At 35.0% G+C, this 18,806-nt stretch overlaps 1 protein-coding gene across 3 annotated transcripts in view; it reads left to right on the top strand.

The window, feature by feature from the left end:
* The window catches only part of Dhc64C (dynein heavy chain, cytoplasmic), an 897,235-nt gene that overhangs the window by 210,189 nt on the left and 668,240 nt on the right, over nucleotides 1–18,806 (top strand). For all 3 annotated transcript variants that reach the window (XM_089590008.1, XM_089590007.1, XM_089590009.1), the window contains exon 5: nucleotides 6,139–6,512. In XM_089590008.1, coding sequence (XP_089446134.1) covers nucleotides 6,139–6,512 — 374 coding nt within the window. The remainder of the gene's footprint in view (nucleotides 1–6,138; nucleotides 6,513–18,806) is intronic.

Raw genomic sequence — 18,806 nt, 5'->3', positions numbered from 1 at the left:
CTGTATCACAGTGAAAAGTACATACACATATTATCTTGCACTTATAGTGTTTATGCTGCATAATATATTTCACTAGTTATATATGTATTATAAATTTACTTATATTTCAACAGCTATTGCTGTTTTGGTTATGTTCACCGGATATTTTAATTTGAATACATAATATAATAATTTATAATCCGTATCATGCTTAGGGTGGGTTTTATCCTGGAGTTTGAATTATTAAAGCTAGAAGTGGGAATTATGTTTTCAGCGACATGTAACTACGACGAAAAGTCGATATGAAATCACCCGATTCACTTTTTTTTTATTTTGATGTTTCTATTCTAATATATTGTTGATGGAATTAGCAGGGTTTATTATTTTAGTCGATTCATTGTTATCGACGTATGTGTATGGTGGAAAATAGGTGAAAATCATTAATTTCGTCTTTTTTTTATATTTTAATTAGAATACACTTTTTATACCAAAATAACCAACGTCAAAGACTTTCCTAAGGTCTCCTGCTCTTAATTAGAATTTGTTTCTACTTCTATTTATTACAGCTAGAATAGATACGTCCTAGAATTGAAAGTGGGGGGTGTAAACGTCATTAATGTTCCTTTTTACGCCTTATTTGTGGTATTGGCAGTTATTAGTACTTTTTTTCATTTTGTATCATATTTAGCTACCTTGAAAGTGTTTATATCAATTTTTAACTTTTTTTCCCCAAAACATTCCGATCTTCAGTGTCATCAAAAATAACAATGAAAAAACTATGTAGATATGAGTTAATGTTGAAAAAAATTAATTATCAGCTTTGTAGTTTGTGTGTAAATATACAAAAATTTATTTTTAATTAGCCAACTTTCAAAAAATTTAGTAGTAAGTTGTAATTGTTTTCATTAACTATAAATTGTTCGTATTTATTCGTGAGCAGAGTACGTCATAGACGTTAAAACATAAATTTAAAAAAACTCAAGTTTCCGATATTTTTTAAAATGTGTATTGACGAAAAAAATATTCTGAAATCAGAAACGCAGAAGTAAGAAAACTACTTAAATTTTTGTATACAGTTCAAAATGTTGTATTTGATAGAAACAATACAAAAACACACACATGCATTTACCAGTACCCACTAACGAAATTTTGTAGCAAGTTGTAGTTACTGACACTACATATAGCTTGTTTATATCTAACTGTGAGCAGAGTGCATCCTAGGCGTTAAAACATAAATTTTAATGAATTCTAAGATTCTGTTGTTTTTTAAAATGTATGTGAACGTAAAGAAAAATTATTGTGAAGTGAGAAACGCTAAAGTGCGAATATTATTTAAATTTTTGTATGCACAAAAAATTTAAAATCTCATAGTAACGATAAAAAACAGACACAAATATGCATCAATAGAGACAAATGATAAAAAAGATCATTTTTACCATACCGTCAATGTTAACCATTGACGTTACGAATTGAGTTACTACCTTCACTTTAGGCACAATCCTAACAGTACTATCGCAACATAGTGTTAACGGCTTGTCAAAAAACGACTGTACAAGTTGTCTACCGAAGAAAAGTAGGTGAGTCTGGCTGCCCCGATCACTTATCATTTGGGGACTCCCATTCAATCGTTTTTTCTTTGTATTTGTATCAAATACATCCTTCAATAAATTTCTTATGCAGAGATTGCAGATCATTAATATTCCAGATACTTTGTATCAAAGGAGCCTTAGCTTTTTATCGAATAAGCGCCGCTCCATGGAAGAAAAATTAATTTTCTTACCAACATTGAGAGTACTGAAATTTTAAAAACAAGAAACTGTGAAAAAAGCTTTTGGCACATAATCTACAAATAATTATTTGTTACGATTTCATTAGGAAAAGCGTAATGAAGTGTTAGCTTGTATACTTCGCGTCCACAATCAAGTTAAAAAAAACGGTTTTATTGTGCAGACGTATGAAGAGATAAGAAAATGTTCTCAAGTTTTTGAGTGTGACATAATTTATAATAATTTTTTTTTAGATTTCTAATAACCATGTTAAAACAAGATAATAAGTAATCTTGTAATCGCTTGGTTGTCATAGTAAACATTTGCAGCTGGATGTTCTAAAGGTGGTCCATGTAGCAGCAGGATAGACTAAATACATAAAATTATGGAGATGATTTTATCTTGCACGCTCTATTGCGTGTTGTGGGACTGCATCCTTATGGCAGTTCTGGCAGACGCACTGCTGTATGACAAAACATACGCACATCTACCACTGGAAGAGTAATTAGTAGTCAGTCTGCTTATCGGCTGGGCTTCTCCACTGCGTGGCAACGCTACTGCTCATAATTGCCAGCGTCATGATGATAAGAGTTCGAAAGAGGGTAAACATCCCCTTAATTGTAATGCTTGTAGTTTATAAACTGCTGTATTGAAAATTCTGCAAAAAATAACGTTAAATTTAGGATAATTCGCTCAGTACGCTATATCCTGCTGTTAAAGTACTTATTGATCGCCCTACATAGCTCAGTATCTTCGCCTGCTGGTATCCGTGTTATATATCCGTATCCGTACCTTTCGAATTTAAATATGAGAACAATGTGTTGCAACTCTAACTTGTCACGCTATGTATAATTTTTCTTATCGCAAGTTGTATATCGAGCCCAGTGCACTATTACTACAATTTGTAAGGGTGATCATGTTATTTAACGGCATCAGCCTTTATCACTACGGTGGTGAATTATTTTATTTTTTTTAATTTATAACAGGGAAATAAATATACAAATTTGACACAACGTATACCATAGAAGTTTTATAAAATACTAATCAGTCATAACACAGTGCGGCGTTGGCTCAGTGGTAAGCGTGCTTGTTACTGATACAACGCTGTTCTAGGGGTCGTGGGCTCGATTCCCGGTGAATGCAGATTTTTTCAAAAACTGTTTTCATTGGAAAAAGTTTCTATGTAACCCCTGCTGTTTTGGGACGGGTTTTTTCGTAGAATTTTCCGTTAGTGTAATTTCAGGGTTTTTCCCTTGCCCCACAGGTTTTCGAGCCTGGGTAAATGCGAACAGTGTTGGGGCTATAGGTAGGAATTAGAGGATCCGATGCGCCAGGCACGGATCGCTGGCCTTACCGGCGAGGAGTAGTCCCTGAAACATAAGGCTTTTCCGGGGATGCTAATTAGCCTGGATCCGATGCTTCGGCAGAGAGCACCAGCTTAATCGACGAGGAGTGGACGTCCTGAAGTATGGAGTCCTCTCCGGGGAAAGGCTACACAGTGGTGAGTGGACCCGATGCACCATTGGTGCGGAGAGTGTCAGCTTAACTGGCAAGATGTTTTACCGGAGATATTCATACTGTGCCCATGGATCAAGTACAATATCAGTTAAAGGGGTGGAAATAGGTGCTGCAATACACCCCCACACACAAGTGGTTAGTGAGTGGCCCCGGCGACTAGGCCAGTAGGCTGTCGTGGTAACCTGGAAAAAAAAGAGTCATGGCACGAGGTAGCCACCAACGGATGCAGCTCCCTACAGCAACGTACTGCAAATTGCTTAAATAATAAGACATTACTTACACAGTTGTGATATAATCTAATGCCGTCTTCACACTACCAGCTCTTGAGTTCTGTACAGCTTCGCGTATTTCTTCTTTAATTTTTTTTATCATTGGTATGTCTGGCTCAGCAGCTTGATTATGCGTTAGCCATTATTTTTGCCAAAGAATGTATCCTGGTTGTATAACTACTCTGCTACAACCTTAAGAAAAGCGAGTGAATTGACTTCTCATGTCAAGCGTATTAGCAAGAGCCGATTGATTAACTGATATCGCAATTCCATTATATTTCCTTACAAATTAGAATATTTTAGGTGGTTACCTAGATAACCTGTATGGTGGGGATGGTCCCGCTAATTTTTATTTTAATACTACTGTCTCCTATAAGAGCTTTCGACGACTTTTTCGTACAAACGAACTAATCTCTTTGCTAGCATTATACAAAATATTCACTGTCCAAGAATCTTATTTACTCAAAAGGCTTAAATGGATTATTTTTATGACGATACCTACTTTGTTTTCTTGATTTTCTTTGTAATAATTCTTTAAATACTATTTGCGTTTGTAGTTCACCAAACCTTTAATAATTTGTTGTTGGATGTATGCAATGCACTATCGATTGTTTATGTTCGTGACTTTATAATTTACTTTAATCCGACTTTTATCTCTCAAATTGTATTCATTACAACACCTATTTTAGTCACTTTTTCTAATAAATTAAGAGTCTTAGCAAAGCTGAGAATAGCCATTGTTGTCACATAATAGTATGGCATTTATGAAAAAATTCTTGTTTGTAGTCATATTTCAAGTTTTAATTATTTTGAGTGGTGTTGAAAGGAACAACTTATTTACAAGGAGTTGTTGCACAAGCTGCGCAATGGGGAGAGCCCTACTAGTAAACGTACAAATATTGTTCACAATCTTAAAAAACCGCTTGATATTCTGACGCACTTTGGTATACTGGAAGATTTGCCAACAGTCTGTGTACTGCTCAATCTTAAAAAGATCCTTACCAAAAAAGCCATTTAGATCTTATGTATAAGTCAATTTTTTACCAAGTTGTAGGCGATGTTTCTAAATACTTTTTTTTTTCTTACTTATTTGCAAATCATGAAAGAAGAAGGTTTTTTAAAATTTGATGTTTTTACGTAGTAAGCTCATAGTATTGAAAGCTAATGACACTTGAAAGTACTTAATATTTTAAATACTATTGATTTTGTCTATTAACGAGGTTATCGTGATATTATATTTTCTATAGAATTTCTTTAAAAATTTATGAGACACTAATTTCATCACTATATATCATACAAAAATTTTTGAGGAACTAGCTTCGTTTTTAAGACAAAAAACGACTAATTTTTTTTGTTTCACACGGTCTCTGATGGAAACATCGTTGTGAGCTTATTGAAAAAAATAGGTTTTCTCATTTAATTCGTTTAATTTTTAATTAATTTTTGTAAAACATTAATACGTCCAAGCTGACTACATTAAGATTTACTGTCCCAAATTTCAGAAATCCTAGCTTCATAGGTTATGAGATTTTGTAGTGTAAAGTTGCACATTGTGACAAGAATTTGACGAAAACGAAGCAAATAGATGACTGGGCCCAAACCGCGCAATACAGTCACTAATAAAAGTTCATCATTACAGATCAAGTGAGGTTAACAGTTAGCTTAGATTTTTGCGCACTAAACTTTTAACGCGTACTGTACCACGTACTACCGCTCCCTTAAGCACATAGTATGCTTAGAGCAATTAAGTAATCTAATTGTCTATAATCAGTTGAAATAGCTCACATACCCTAGTGAGTTCAAATTCTATGTACGTAAAGTACTTAGTAGAGCATGAGAAAAAGGTGACAAAAAGTATAGGATTCGAACATTTTATACTTGATCGTTGGCAGGACTTCTCAGTGTAGCTATGACAATGATCTTATTCGAGATAAAACACTTACCCATTTCATTTCTTAATACAGTTCTTGTTTTACGTTAGTATTGCTTGTGATTTTTCTACATACTTGCATGCAGCAAATAAATGCGCAAGCATTAGTTTATTCTGTGTTACAAGTGTCTGTAACTAAGATTGCAAGCATAGTTATACTGACGAGTCTTTTAGATAGTTTAGGGTGAAACATGAAAGTCCTATTCTTTTTTCTATCTTTTTCTTACGCTCCACTAAGTATTTAGAGCTAGTATTGTGTATTAGTTGCCTGGGTATATAAGTAATGTAACCTAATTGTATGAAGTCAATTTGTTTTTACAATCTGTCAGCAGATCAGGCTTATTGCATAAAATATCCAGTATTTTATATTATATTATTAATCATTTTTTTGCGGAGATTCACTATACCAGTAGTTTAACCTACAAATTTTCTTTTGCATACTTATTAATCACGTTTTTCGCAGAGATTATTTTACCAATATTTTAATTAGTAGAAAGTAAATGGTTAGGCAGTAAGGAACTGCCGTGCATAGCTTTTTGCCACGTAACTAATTCATTCATACGGTGATTATATACTTTTTTTAGCTTTCACTTAAGGTAGCTTATCAACTACATTTAGTTTACACTTGGCTAGTTACGTGAAGAAATGTTTTTTAACAATATTTATTTTGTTACAGGTAAAGGATGGGAAAATCACATAGAAGGCCAGAAATTAAAAGCTGATGGAGATAGTTTTCGAATGAAGTTATCTACTCAAGAAATTTTTGATGATTGGGCACGAAAAGTACAGCAACGTAATATTGGTGTTACTGGCAGAATATTTGCAATTGAAAATCTTAGATCACGTTCTGGTCGTGGCAACATATTAAAAATGAAAGTAAACTTTTTACCAGAAATCATAACATTATCCAAAGAAGTCAGAAATTTAAAGAATCTTGGGTTCCGAGTTCCTATCGCAATTGTCAATAAAGCGTATCAAGCTAATTTACTTTATCCGTTTGCTATAAGCTTGATTGTGAGTATAGGCGCTTATGAACAGACATTAGAAAAGGTACAATACATAATTTCAATAATTTAATGTTTCATGAGTCTATTTTATATACTAGTGTAGTCTTTGCTTACTGTGCGCTCGATGCGCCGATATTAGCACCATTTGTAATAATGAATTATATAAAATACTATTCAATCTGTCTTGGCTTTGTTCCAGTCTTACTGAGTGAAATACCTTAGTGTGTTTACACGTAAAGAAAAATATTTTTATTTAAAAATTTTGCATCTATTATTGACGCTTCTTGAAATAAAAAAAATTCCAAGTAAAAAAAGTTTTGGAATCCATGCAGATTTGATCGCACAATAAGTTGTAAAAAAGTAAAAAAAAAATACAATGCATTGAGATAAAAATTTTGTGAGCCTTGTGGGATGTTTTTTTGCCAACTTTGTTAAGCTGTAAATATATTTATTGGCAAAGTAGTTTAAAGTTAGATGGCCCTACAAAGAACCGGTGAACTAAACTTTTTCTCAAGTGAAGTTTCCAACAAACGTGACTGCCTGGATACCTCAGGGTGGTCTTCTCTGGCCTGCAGAGCATGCAATTGTAGCTTCAGACCGGTTGGGAGGAAAACCTCAACACTTTGAAACGTTAGAGATATAGTTGTACTGCCCTTTCCAAATGTATCCTGGTGTTACGCTGGATACGTTGGTGTCTAAAGAACCTTTTTTTCGCAGAGCTTAATTTTTTTTTTTGAACCAAGATGGAAAATGGTTCCTGACACCAGTCTGTTAAAGACTGTTTCGTTTCATCAAGTTTGTTTCTCTTTTATAGTTTCACTCTTAAGTTTGCCAATTGTAGACCTTAGAGAAGATCGGTAATTCCTGGTTAAATATTTACAGTTAAAAGGGTTACACAGGGTTGTCAGTGGCTGAGGTACGTAGCCTCGCGATAAGCAACTCCGCTTGTAATGTGTGCCAGTGTATGACTGACTTAGTTTAAAAGTGGCCGGCTTTATAAGAGGAAAAGTCGGAACACAGTTATAAGAGGAAAAATCGTTATCGAAAGTTGCTTTGTAATATTTATCAGAAATAGTTTTTTTAAATCGTTTGTTGGTAAGATAATTTAACCTTGGATGGCTCTTTTTAACGGTGGTTTAGCAAACGTAAAAATTTATAATAGCCCTTAAAAGGGCCCAGTAGTGACACTTTTAGTCAGAGGCTGTTAATATTTCCAGCAAATAAAACTGACCGAACTCTTTAAGGTTGTTCTCTTTAGTTTGTTGTTGTGGCTAGAGGTGCCTTGACATCACTAGTTGGGTTGGAAGAACGATCAAGACGCTCTTAACCAATGAAGCTGGTTATGCTCCAGTCAGGTGTCCCGTACATCAGGGGCGTTAGCAATTACAATGCCTTTGTTGTCATGGCACTCGGTCGTTTTCACGAACTAGGGTGTCAAATATGGTAAATTCATAACTGTCAGAGTTTCATTGGTTGCTGGGATACCCAGCTACATAACTAAAAGCCATGTTTTTAAAGCAATGTCAGTGAGCGACTATAGTAATCGACATTCTGTTTGAGAATATCATAACTAGACTCACTGGTTAAAATGATGATAGTTTTTAAATCATCCCTTTAAAAAGATTTTCTACGTTTAAAAATACAGTTACTATTATTCTTATGGGATGTAAGGTATCAATGGAAATGTGTTTTGCTTTTTAGTTATCATTGACAAATAATGTAACCCCTAACATAAATACTTATTTTCTGCTTATTTTCTATCACTCTGATATTTATGGCAGTAAAAAAATTTATTACATAATGTTTTTCATGTGCCTTTTTGTGAATGTGCATCTCCATTAATCATAAAATAGTATTTACATTAGAAAGTGAATAGATCTTGAAAATAAATATGTCAGATTTTTTACATTTCTTTCTAGTAAACAGTATATTAAAATAAATAGATCGTTGTTTAAAAAAAATTTAATTATGTACTTTTGGTATATTGTAGAAATACACTTGTAAAATTAAGTAGTTATTACCTTTTTTTCTATGTTTAATACATTTAAGTATTTTTTATTTTACTACTCTTTATCTTTTGGATGATTCACCTTATAAATAACATGATGCAGCTAGTGTCAACATGAGTCAAGTTCAACTAACAAAGATTTGTTCTATAAAATATCTACAAAATTGAATATTAAATGATATTATTCGAAGCGTCTATTATGAAACAAATTTTAGCCACAAACTTAAAATAAACTAGAACTATAAGTTGATCATTTAAGTACTAGAAAAAAATTTTCTTTATTAAAAAAAACCACAAAAGAAGTCATGTGTAGAATAGCCTCTCTAATTGACTATAGAATAAAGGCGTTTCTACATATAATTTTTTTTCTAAGAGCTTAGTTTTTTTGATAATGAAATATTTTCATTTCACAAGTTTTGTTAAGTTCTCAATGAATAAAAAATTGTATCCTTAGAGCTGCTAGAGATAAATTAGAAAGAGGTTACTTACATGGTGCAGCAAGAGATTGTGGGATTCTTTGATGAAGTGGAGGAGAGCTTGTCTGAATAAATCTGGATCAAGAACCACTTGAAAATAAGTAAATAACTGTGTAAATCAAGGGAGAGCTAATAAAGAGTGAATGGGAGCTAAGACTTTTGTCGATTCTAATATGTATTTATGTATGTATGTTTGTATGTATACAGACTTGGGCAAAATCGTATTAATTATTTGAAAAAAAAACTTTTTAATTAATTAAATAAAACTTTTTTTAATATTAAGTAATAATTGCTTAAAATTTTTATTACAGTATCTTTCATTATTTTAACGAATTCTGATGGCGTTTTAATTGAAATATTTTAAAAACATAAAACTGAGTTCAAAAAATCTAAATACTTCATTTTAAATATAACATTTGAAATAAAATGTTTTGAATACAAAAAGCTTAAAATACAATAACATTTGGTCAACGAACTTTAAATAATCTATTTGAAATTAAAATTTATTTGATAGAAGTATTTCAATTTATTTAATGAAATACAGATATATTTTAAATAATTTACTACAAATACCATTGAATTTAAAATTAATTAATTGTATTTCAAATATTTAAATTAAATACTTGACTAAAAATATTTGTATTTGATGAAGTAATTCAAACAACTGAGGCAAATACAAGTATTATTTTTGAATGTATTTGAATTAAAAATATAATTGTCGATGACAAAGTGTGTTACTGTGAAAATCAAAATTTACATTTTTTGTCTTATTCTATGGCAATACCTAAACCTAATACATAAAATTTTAAAGCAAAATCAGTTATATCATATCATGTCTATTGTGAGCAGCGAGAGCTTTAGCGATTTGCGCGTTTTCGTGGCGAGAGAAGAGTTTGAGAGAGAGAGAGAGAGAAAATGTGCATAGAGTGTTAAGAGAAAAGAGACAAGTGTGTGCACGAGTCTAGCAGCTGCTGCGTTCTCTCAGAAAGACGAGATCTCCAGGTCGAGGACTACGGAAGCCGCTGAGACAAGAAGAAGAGGGTAAAAGAAAGAAACAGAAGAGAAAAGTGAAGCCGCAAAATGAGCGACCCGCTCGAAGACCCCGGATATCGCACTGGGTTGGACTGGTGGACGTTTGACCAGGAAGTGAGGCTATAGCGAGAGAGAGTATAGCGAAGACAGAGAGAGAGAGAGACAGAGAGAGAGAGAGAGAGAGAGAGAGAGAGAGAGAGAGAGTAGTATGTGGGTTGACCAGACGAGGTGTACGAGATACCGCGAGGTGCATGCTTTGGAGTGCTGCCATTGGTCATGCATTTTGTCGTGTGTGAAGGTGTATAGCAGAGTTAAGAGAGAGAGGGAGAGAAAGAGAGAGGGAGAGTATGGTAGTGTGTAAAATTGGAGACGGAGTGTGAGTGTGTGCACAGTAGTGTGGGTCTAGGACGAGCAGAAGCCCCTCGTGGTCCAGGACGAGCAGGACGTGGTGGCCGTGCGCTCGCGGTCCGCGTGGTGCGAGGCGGAGTCGCTGCAGCGCAGTCCAGGGGACGAAGTGAAGCGTTGTGGTGTGGATGATGGCATAAATGATCTATCATTATCATCATCATCATCATCATATCATCATCATCATATCATCATCATCATATCATCATCATCATCATCATCATCATCATCATCATTAACTATTTAAAAACCAGGACATAAATAACTTTACAATGTTTTCATTAGTCTATTGGGAGACGCAGACAAAGTCATCAAGTGTAGTTATGTCACAAAATGTACGGATAGAAGAAGCCATAGCATCAGCTAAATTGGAAAAAAGTGGTATCCCGTTACAGTACTAGCGACAAGCGGTAAATGCCATAGCATTTTTTGTTTACACCATCACTATAAATATTTTAAATTACTCTCTTAACTCTAATCTTATCTACATTGGCCTGCAGTCTCTAGTATTTGACTGCACATATTCTCTATTATCCTGTTACCTGTAACTTCAACGAAATAATCGTCAAAAATTTTTGGTTACGTTCTCCATAACATATAAAAAAAAAGTTGCTGTAGTATGTAGATTCCACGTATACAAATTTCAGGGTTTCTACGTTTCCTAATACCTCTAATAGTAAACCTTTATTGTACTATTTTCCCTGATTATCCTCCGTTTGCCCAAGTATGCAAGTATTTTGTGAGGGCCCATTGCAAATTTTCCCTCAGACGACTCCCTCTCCCTCATCTATCCTAGTGGTTACTAATAACAGGGCGCAACGATTATCTCAAGCACATCCCAGCTAATAACAAGTTTAATGGAATGATTTCAGTAGGCGGGCACTGGACAGGCACTTGGCGAGTATTTGTCAGGCACTTGGACATGTCAATTGTCGAGTATCTAAGGAATTGTAGGCATGCACTTCCTACATAAAATTTTCAGGTGGATTTCTGGTGTATATCTAAGTGAAAGTCCAGCTGGATTTCCAGCTGTTTCCAAAGAGATTAATATGAATATTATAATCACTCCAGGTAGATTTTCCACCCTATTTTAGATGATGTCTACGATGATAAAAATACATCAAGACAAAATACACGTGTACTTTCCTGCCACTATAAGGAAATTTGTATTCAATCTTGCACAAAAAACTAGGTTTATTTCGAACTTGAAATTTTGGTACATCCAGGTGTCTCTTTAGGTAAAAGTACAGGTGACTCCGGGCCTTCCAGCTGTTGTTGGGCAGATTCACGTCGACATTTGATCCACTGCATGTGAATTCTATAGTCTATTATGGTGGATTTTCCACCCTATTTCAGTGGATTTTCAGGACCACAAAGAAAAAGGGTGCTTAATTCCACGTTTATCTTTGCAAATTCATTCTTGCTAATTCTAGTAAGTTTAAAAAACAATTCCAGATACAATTTTGAATAAATATCCAGGTAGATTTTCAAGTGTACATCTAGGTGGATCTTCAATTTTAAAACTACCGTGATGTTCACCTAGATAAACACCTTTCTGACAAGAATGTCATCTGAAGGCTAAGACCAGGACCTGGCCAGATTTAAACATAGACCCAATTAAAAAATAAATCAAATGGCTACGTTAGATCACTTAGGCCAAGTCAAGCCACCAACATTGGCCGCTAGTTAGCCTGAAACGGCGCTCTGGTCAAGACGCGACTTGGCCCTGGCGTGGCTTAACTAGTACCAAGCCATGGCCAGATTTCGTCTGCTCATCATATATAATATGTATATTATTGTAATTTGCCATGAGACGCATGGGAGAGGTTTTAGTTCCAGTTATTGCCGCATGATGCTTCTTCACTTTATAGAATGGCGCTAAATTTCGATGTTTTCTTTTCAACGCATGAAACGGTAGAGATTTTAGTTTCAACTTAAGCCACTTCATTTCCTTATGTAAGGACTCTTCGGCGCTAGTAGTCGCGTCATATGACGAATATATTGTATACAATATACATAGATGTACATATTGTAAGGAAAAGTGCCTTACAGTCTCAGTCTTATTGTGTTATTGTGTGAAATTTTATAAATGTTGGTTTATACAACTTTATGAAGGTAACTTCATAAGGTATTATAATGCGTTTAAATATTTATAGTTTTTTGTTAAGAATAATAAAGTTAATCGTTTTGCTTACACTATGTAGTAGGGTTATGTTTTGAACTGTAAATCATATATAAGTCATTAGTTAACAAAAGTACTTCAACTTACACTAATTGTTTACTTATACGATAGCACATTTAATTCATTGACTGAGAATAGTGCATACAAAATTCGGCCGAGGCTTGGTACTTGTCAAGCCAATTTTGGCCACGCCAGAACTAAGTCGTGCCTTCACCAGCGCTCCTGGAGTGCCGCTCCGTTTCAGAGCTCAGCTTTGGCTGAAATTGGCACCAGCGTAGCCAAGTCGAAACTTGACTTCTCACTGAATTTAATTTCCATTAGGGGATTTAATCACACGGTGTAATGACCTCATGCCATGATCAGGGCCTGGCCAGAAAAAACAAATATATATATATATATATATATATATATATATATATATATAAATGGGTGATTCTGCCGTAACTTGCTCAGATCGACTTGGAAAAAAAAAAAAAAAAAATTGGTTCAAAAAATTTTTTTTCATGGTATTTCTACTGTACACTTAATCAGTAACAAATATCTAAAGCGATACAACTACTAAATTTGCTGGTCAAAAATTATACGAAATTTTATAAAAGTCAGTTTTCATCGATTTTTGAGTAATTGTATCTGTTTCTAACACATGTAGCTAAGCTCCTTCAACAGTTCGAGTGTTCTTACTGGGCTTCAATGAAAGCTGGGGTCAAGACCTATCGATTAAAGAGAAATTTTGTTCGGTTTTGTGCCTCCATTCAAAAGTTACACCTGTTTCAATTAGAGCGTAAATATCGCTAATGATGTGATTTTGGCTGAAATTCAGTATTTTTTATAAAATCACTACAACTTTTCGTTCGGGGCATAAAATTCAAAGATTTTTGTTTTAATCATTAAGACTATTTTTGCTTTAATTTAAGCCCAGATAAAGCCACCTAATGGAGTGCACCACTTGGCTACCAACGTTGGAAGTAGCACCACCTTTTTTGCATTTATGTAGCGAAAAGAGGCCAATTGGACGAGACCCCGAGACACGTGTCTCGTCTTTTAGTCCAACAGTGATGAAGAAAAAGTTTGGCTGGGATTGATTGCTCTAAAACGAAAAAAACGGCACTTTGAGATGAGGTAGGGTCGGAATGGAATTTTCAATGTTTGTAGTGCTCGTACGACTCATAGACGTATTACAATAACTTGTCCACCCATACTTTATTTACTAGCCTCAAATGCAATAAGAAACTGTAGTTTGCGTACCTGCGCACGTACACCGAGTGATTGTTCCATCGGGGGTCGGAACGGAATGAAATGTTTGTACGCGCGAAATACGCAAAAAGAAGAGCTTGGCTATTCGAGAGGTAACAACTTCAGGTACTACTGTCGTAAGGATTTATTAATTTAGTCCTATATTTTAAAAAGTGACCATTGGTTAGCATTTCCAATCCAAAAAGTTACTAGTTTGAACTGATTTTTTTTAAAACCACGATTATGGGGCAAATATATAGACAAAATGTATGCAGTGAAAACTCACTTGTTTTTGTCGATTTTTGGTGAGACTAAGGTACAAATCTAATCACCAATAGCTAGAGTATATAGTGCTTACACGCTCAAGTAGTAGATAAGCCTTATTTTTTAACGGTAAAAGTTTTTATGAGTGAAATTGAGTTGTGGACATGGGTTGGAATAGAAAATTCGACTCTAAATGATCGATTATCTCAATGAAGAAATGAATATATCAGTATTAGACTAAATGTCAAGTGAAGTTGACAACATTAAACACAATTTAACGTTTTTAAAGTTTTGGATTTCATTACGGCACGTGAGTATGAGTACCAGACACGATCTGAGCAACTTACAGCAGAATAACCCATATATATATATAAATGTAATATCTACTGTACAGTACTATAGGAGGGGTTATAGCAAGTGTATGTGTATTCAACGCTTTTGGATTGAATAATTTGTTTCACTCGAAAATTAAGAAATCATACTACATGAAGCTTTATTTTTTTCTCAAACTTTGCACGCTCTCAGAATTTGTCCTTTTAGTCGTTCAACTTTCTTATTAATATTTTGTTTAACGTTTGGATAAATAAACAAACAAACAAGCATAAACAAACAAAAGATTAATGGAAGCACGTGTGCGTATTTACATATACATGTGTGTGTGCATGTTATGTGTCATACGTATTTTCTAACGTCATGGCCTGACCCTACCCTTTAAATTAACTCATTACAATACTTGCCAGAGCCTGGTGTTGAGCTATAGCTGTCTAGTGGTCACTTCTTGTCGAGTTTACGTCCACTAAACATCTACCCTACATTTTCAGTATAATCCAGTAAATAAGCCATGTAATACTATACAATCTGAAAAAGTGGTACAACAGCTCCGATTTCGAAAATTCTTTTTTTTCTATGATTCCTTACACCTTTCCGAACATTTATTGCCAATAACCTTTGCCTTGCTCTGAAAATTGAACACAATAAGGTATTCTTAACATTTTCAAAGTCACCCCCATTAAAACATTGAAAAAAATTAGGAAAAATATAAATTTTGCCGTAAAAATCGTCTCTAGTAGATTTTCGAGGTTACTGGCTACGAATCCAAGATCTGTTATCAAGGGAGGGTTGTTTGAACCCCTTAAAATTACTGCCAGTCATGTCAGCAGTGAAAACATCTCGTGGAGGTTTTTGATGTCGCTGATTACGAATCCAAGGTCTATTTTCAAGGCAGGATAATTGTAACCCCTCCACATCATCCCCAGTCGTAAAAGATATATTCTGCCTCGGTAATTGTCTCTCGGAGGTTTTCCGGGTTACCAAATACGAATCTGAGGTCTGTTTTCAAGGAAGGGTTATTCTAACTCTCTTATATTACCCCCAGTCAACTCTGTAGTGAAAAAAAAAAGTAAATCTATAACATTTTGCCTTGGAGAGCAGCGTTGGCTCAGTAATAAGCGTGTTTGCTACTGATACAAAGTCATTCTAGGGGTTGTGGGTTCGGTTAATCCCGGGTTCCTGTGGAAGTTTCATTCAGAGTAATTCCAGGGTTTTCTCATTGTCCCACAGGTCTTCAGATGTGGGTGCATGTGAAACAGTGCTAGGGCTTCCTTAGGTAGGGATTAGCGGATCCAATGCCAGGCGCCGGCAAGGATTGCCGGTCTTACCGGTGAGGAGTCGCCCCTGAAACATGGGGCTTCTCCAGGGATGCTTATTATCCTGGATCCTATGCTTTGGCAGAGAGCGCCGGCTCAACTGGTGAGAAGTGGAAATCCTAAAATGCGGACTCATCTCCGGGGAAAGGTTACACAGTGGTGAGTGGAGCCGATGCACTATTGGTGCAGGGAGTATCAGCTTAATTGGCAAGGTGTTTCAGCTCTCACTATGCCCACATGAGTATGGTATGATTACATATGATATCCGTTAAGAGTTTGGAAAATAGTGTGGCATACACCCTCACACATAGGTGCTAGGTGGGTGCCCCGGTGACTAGGCCAATAGTCTGCTGCGGTAACCTGGTTGAAAAAAAATTTTTTATTTGTCTTGGATATACACCAAGATATTTACCAAAAAATATAACTGAATTTCCAGTTGAAAATAAACCCTGAATAGTTATTAAAGATTGAGTTAAAATCAACTTTCAATTGGTAGGAATTCCTTGTGGATTATGTGTATGTATTTTCTCATCGTCTTTGAAATCCATTACAAAAAGGTAGATAATCCTCCTTCTTTGGCTGGAAAAACCAAATGTAGTGGCTCATGTCCACAGGGATCTACCTGGAAACAGATGCAAATCCAGGATCCACCTGGACGTGCACCTAGCTGTACCCTAAAAATTCACCTAGAAATCCAGCCGTAAATCCACCTGGAAATTTTATCTAGGGCTATTCGGGTACTTGATGGGCAATTGGTGGATAGTAGGCTACAACATGACTGATACCTTATGGATACTAAACGGGTATTTATCGGGTACCTGAAAGAAAGCACAATTAACGTGCATATGATCGGCACTAGGCGGGCATGAAGGATTATGAATTGTCTGAATTGAAAAATATTTCATTTTAACACGCCCACGTAGAACTTCGATGGCCAGTCACGTGGACGTATCACGTGGATCTTGGCAATAGGGTACTTAACGAGTACTAGGCTGAAACTTGGCATGTTATTAACGGTAAATAAGGAGTTCTAGGTCTGTGCACTCTGCGGATTTTTAGCAAACACATAGAAAAAACTTTGACAATATTTGGTGGGTACGAGGTGGATACTAAGCAGTTTTTGACCGTCACTTTCTGGATACCTGACTTGATTGCTAAGTGTCAGATAATAATCACCCGATATTTTGAAATTATACTCACTTGAGACTTACACAATTCTCTCGATTATCATCTGATTTTCAGCTCATTGTCACCTTATATGAAATTGGTGATTATTAGGTGAAAATCAGGTTCTTATCATATGAATATCAGGTAAACTCTGTTCAGTAAACTTCTAGCAAAGCTTACCTTATATTCAAATCATATTTACATTATATTCAGCTGATTTCCATCTTATTATCACCATTTTTATAATAGGTGACAATGAGCTGAAATTCAGGTGAAAATCATCAGTAAATTAAGTAAATGTCATGCCAAAATGTTAGATTATTATCAGCTGATTATTTGATGCTTATAAATCGAGAATAGGTACTTCGTTAGTACTTAACGGCTGCTTAAAGGTACATTTGTATAATGTTAACTTTTTAGGAACTAACTGGATACTTGACGGAAATTGGTGGGCCGCCTGTTGCAGTTTTTCCGGATTCTTATACTACTACTGGATCTCCCTAAAATATTTGACGTTAAATTTTCTGAATACGAACCTCGTTTTTCCAAATCAGTTTAGTTACGTTAGTTAGACTTCTTAAATTCACTATTAAGTACCTTATTGTATGCATAATAATAGCTATGTATATACAGATTCGTTCATTTTCATAAAGATTTAAATTATACTAACTACCAAGTAATTTAGACTCGTCAAATACGTTTTTTTCTTATTTGTTTTATACATGACAAGTCTTACTTGGATGGCCTTGTCGTTCTAAAAAATGGAGCATGCATTGATCCAAAGCTTTTTACCAAAGGTACACTTACCACATGTTTTATTATTGGTTGCAATCTTACAATTCAACTGAAAAAAAAATAACAGACATCCAAGTATTACTGTCCGAGGTATGATTTTATTAATTATTAATTATTAAAGTAACTATTATTCATTTGATTCAATCGTGTTACATAAATTTGATTTTTAAATTTCGCGCGCAGCTCCAATTTCCAAATTTTTGCTTGATAGTAAGTACCGCCTATAGCTCGCTCGGTGACAACTACTAGTTTCTGGTACATATCGCAAGTAAGAAAGTAGCTTAAAGTATATAAAAAGGGCAGCGCTACGACTCTACAGCATCCTGCCGTATCGCCAAAGCTAGGTTCTCGCTCACCCGACAAGACCTACGCTACGGCAGTGACTAAAGTAATAACTAGTTGCAATAAATAATACTGTATATAACCACACAAAATTTCTGTGTGTCAACTCTCTCTTTTACCTACTCTCGACAACCATTGACAACTTCCCTTGGTGCTATTGCTCATGTACTGTCTAACAATCAAGCAAAAGAGACAAATGCATTAAGTATAGGCTCTCCTTGACTGCTGCGAGTCACTGCCCAACCAATCACCAGCGGCACCAGTTGCAAGGGCGGCATCGGAATCCAGCAGAAGCATTGTCTCACCATGCCTAGAGCCTCCAACCCAACGTTCTCACCGTTAATTGATCTCTAAAGCCAATTTGACATTCTCGAAAAAGATTCTCGTCCACCTGCTACCAAGCGCAAAGCTTTAAATTAGATCTGTGCGCGACATTTAAACATCATATTTATGTAAAACGATTGAATTCAATGAGTAATAGTTATTTTAATAACTAATAATTAAAAAAATAATAACCTGGACGGTAACACAAGAGTAATTGCTTTGAGAAACCTATACGGCATTACATTTGGTTTTACATACGGCTTTACAAAAGGGGGTTTGAATTGAAGATGCCATATGTAATGCCATATGAAAAAACCCATGGAATTACAAATTGAAGGACAAAAAAAAATTTTCATTATCTAGAAATAACTGCAATGTACTGTAATTTGTTATTTACTGTTGTCGAGCATGTTTACCATCTGGATAATGATTCTAAAACAATATAGTTCAAGTACTATTTGAG

This window comes from Copidosoma floridanum, unplaced genomic scaffold (assembly GCF_036245765.1).
Source record: "Copidosoma floridanum isolate Cflo_tuat_1 unplaced genomic scaffold, Cflo_Japanese_pri ptg000011l, whole genome shotgun sequence".
Taxonomy (NCBI): Eukaryota; Metazoa; Arthropoda; class Insecta; order Hymenoptera; family Encyrtidae; genus Copidosoma; species Copidosoma floridanum.
The sequence above is the reverse complement of the archived record's forward strand: the minus strand, read 5'-3'. Positions and strand labels throughout refer to the sequence as shown.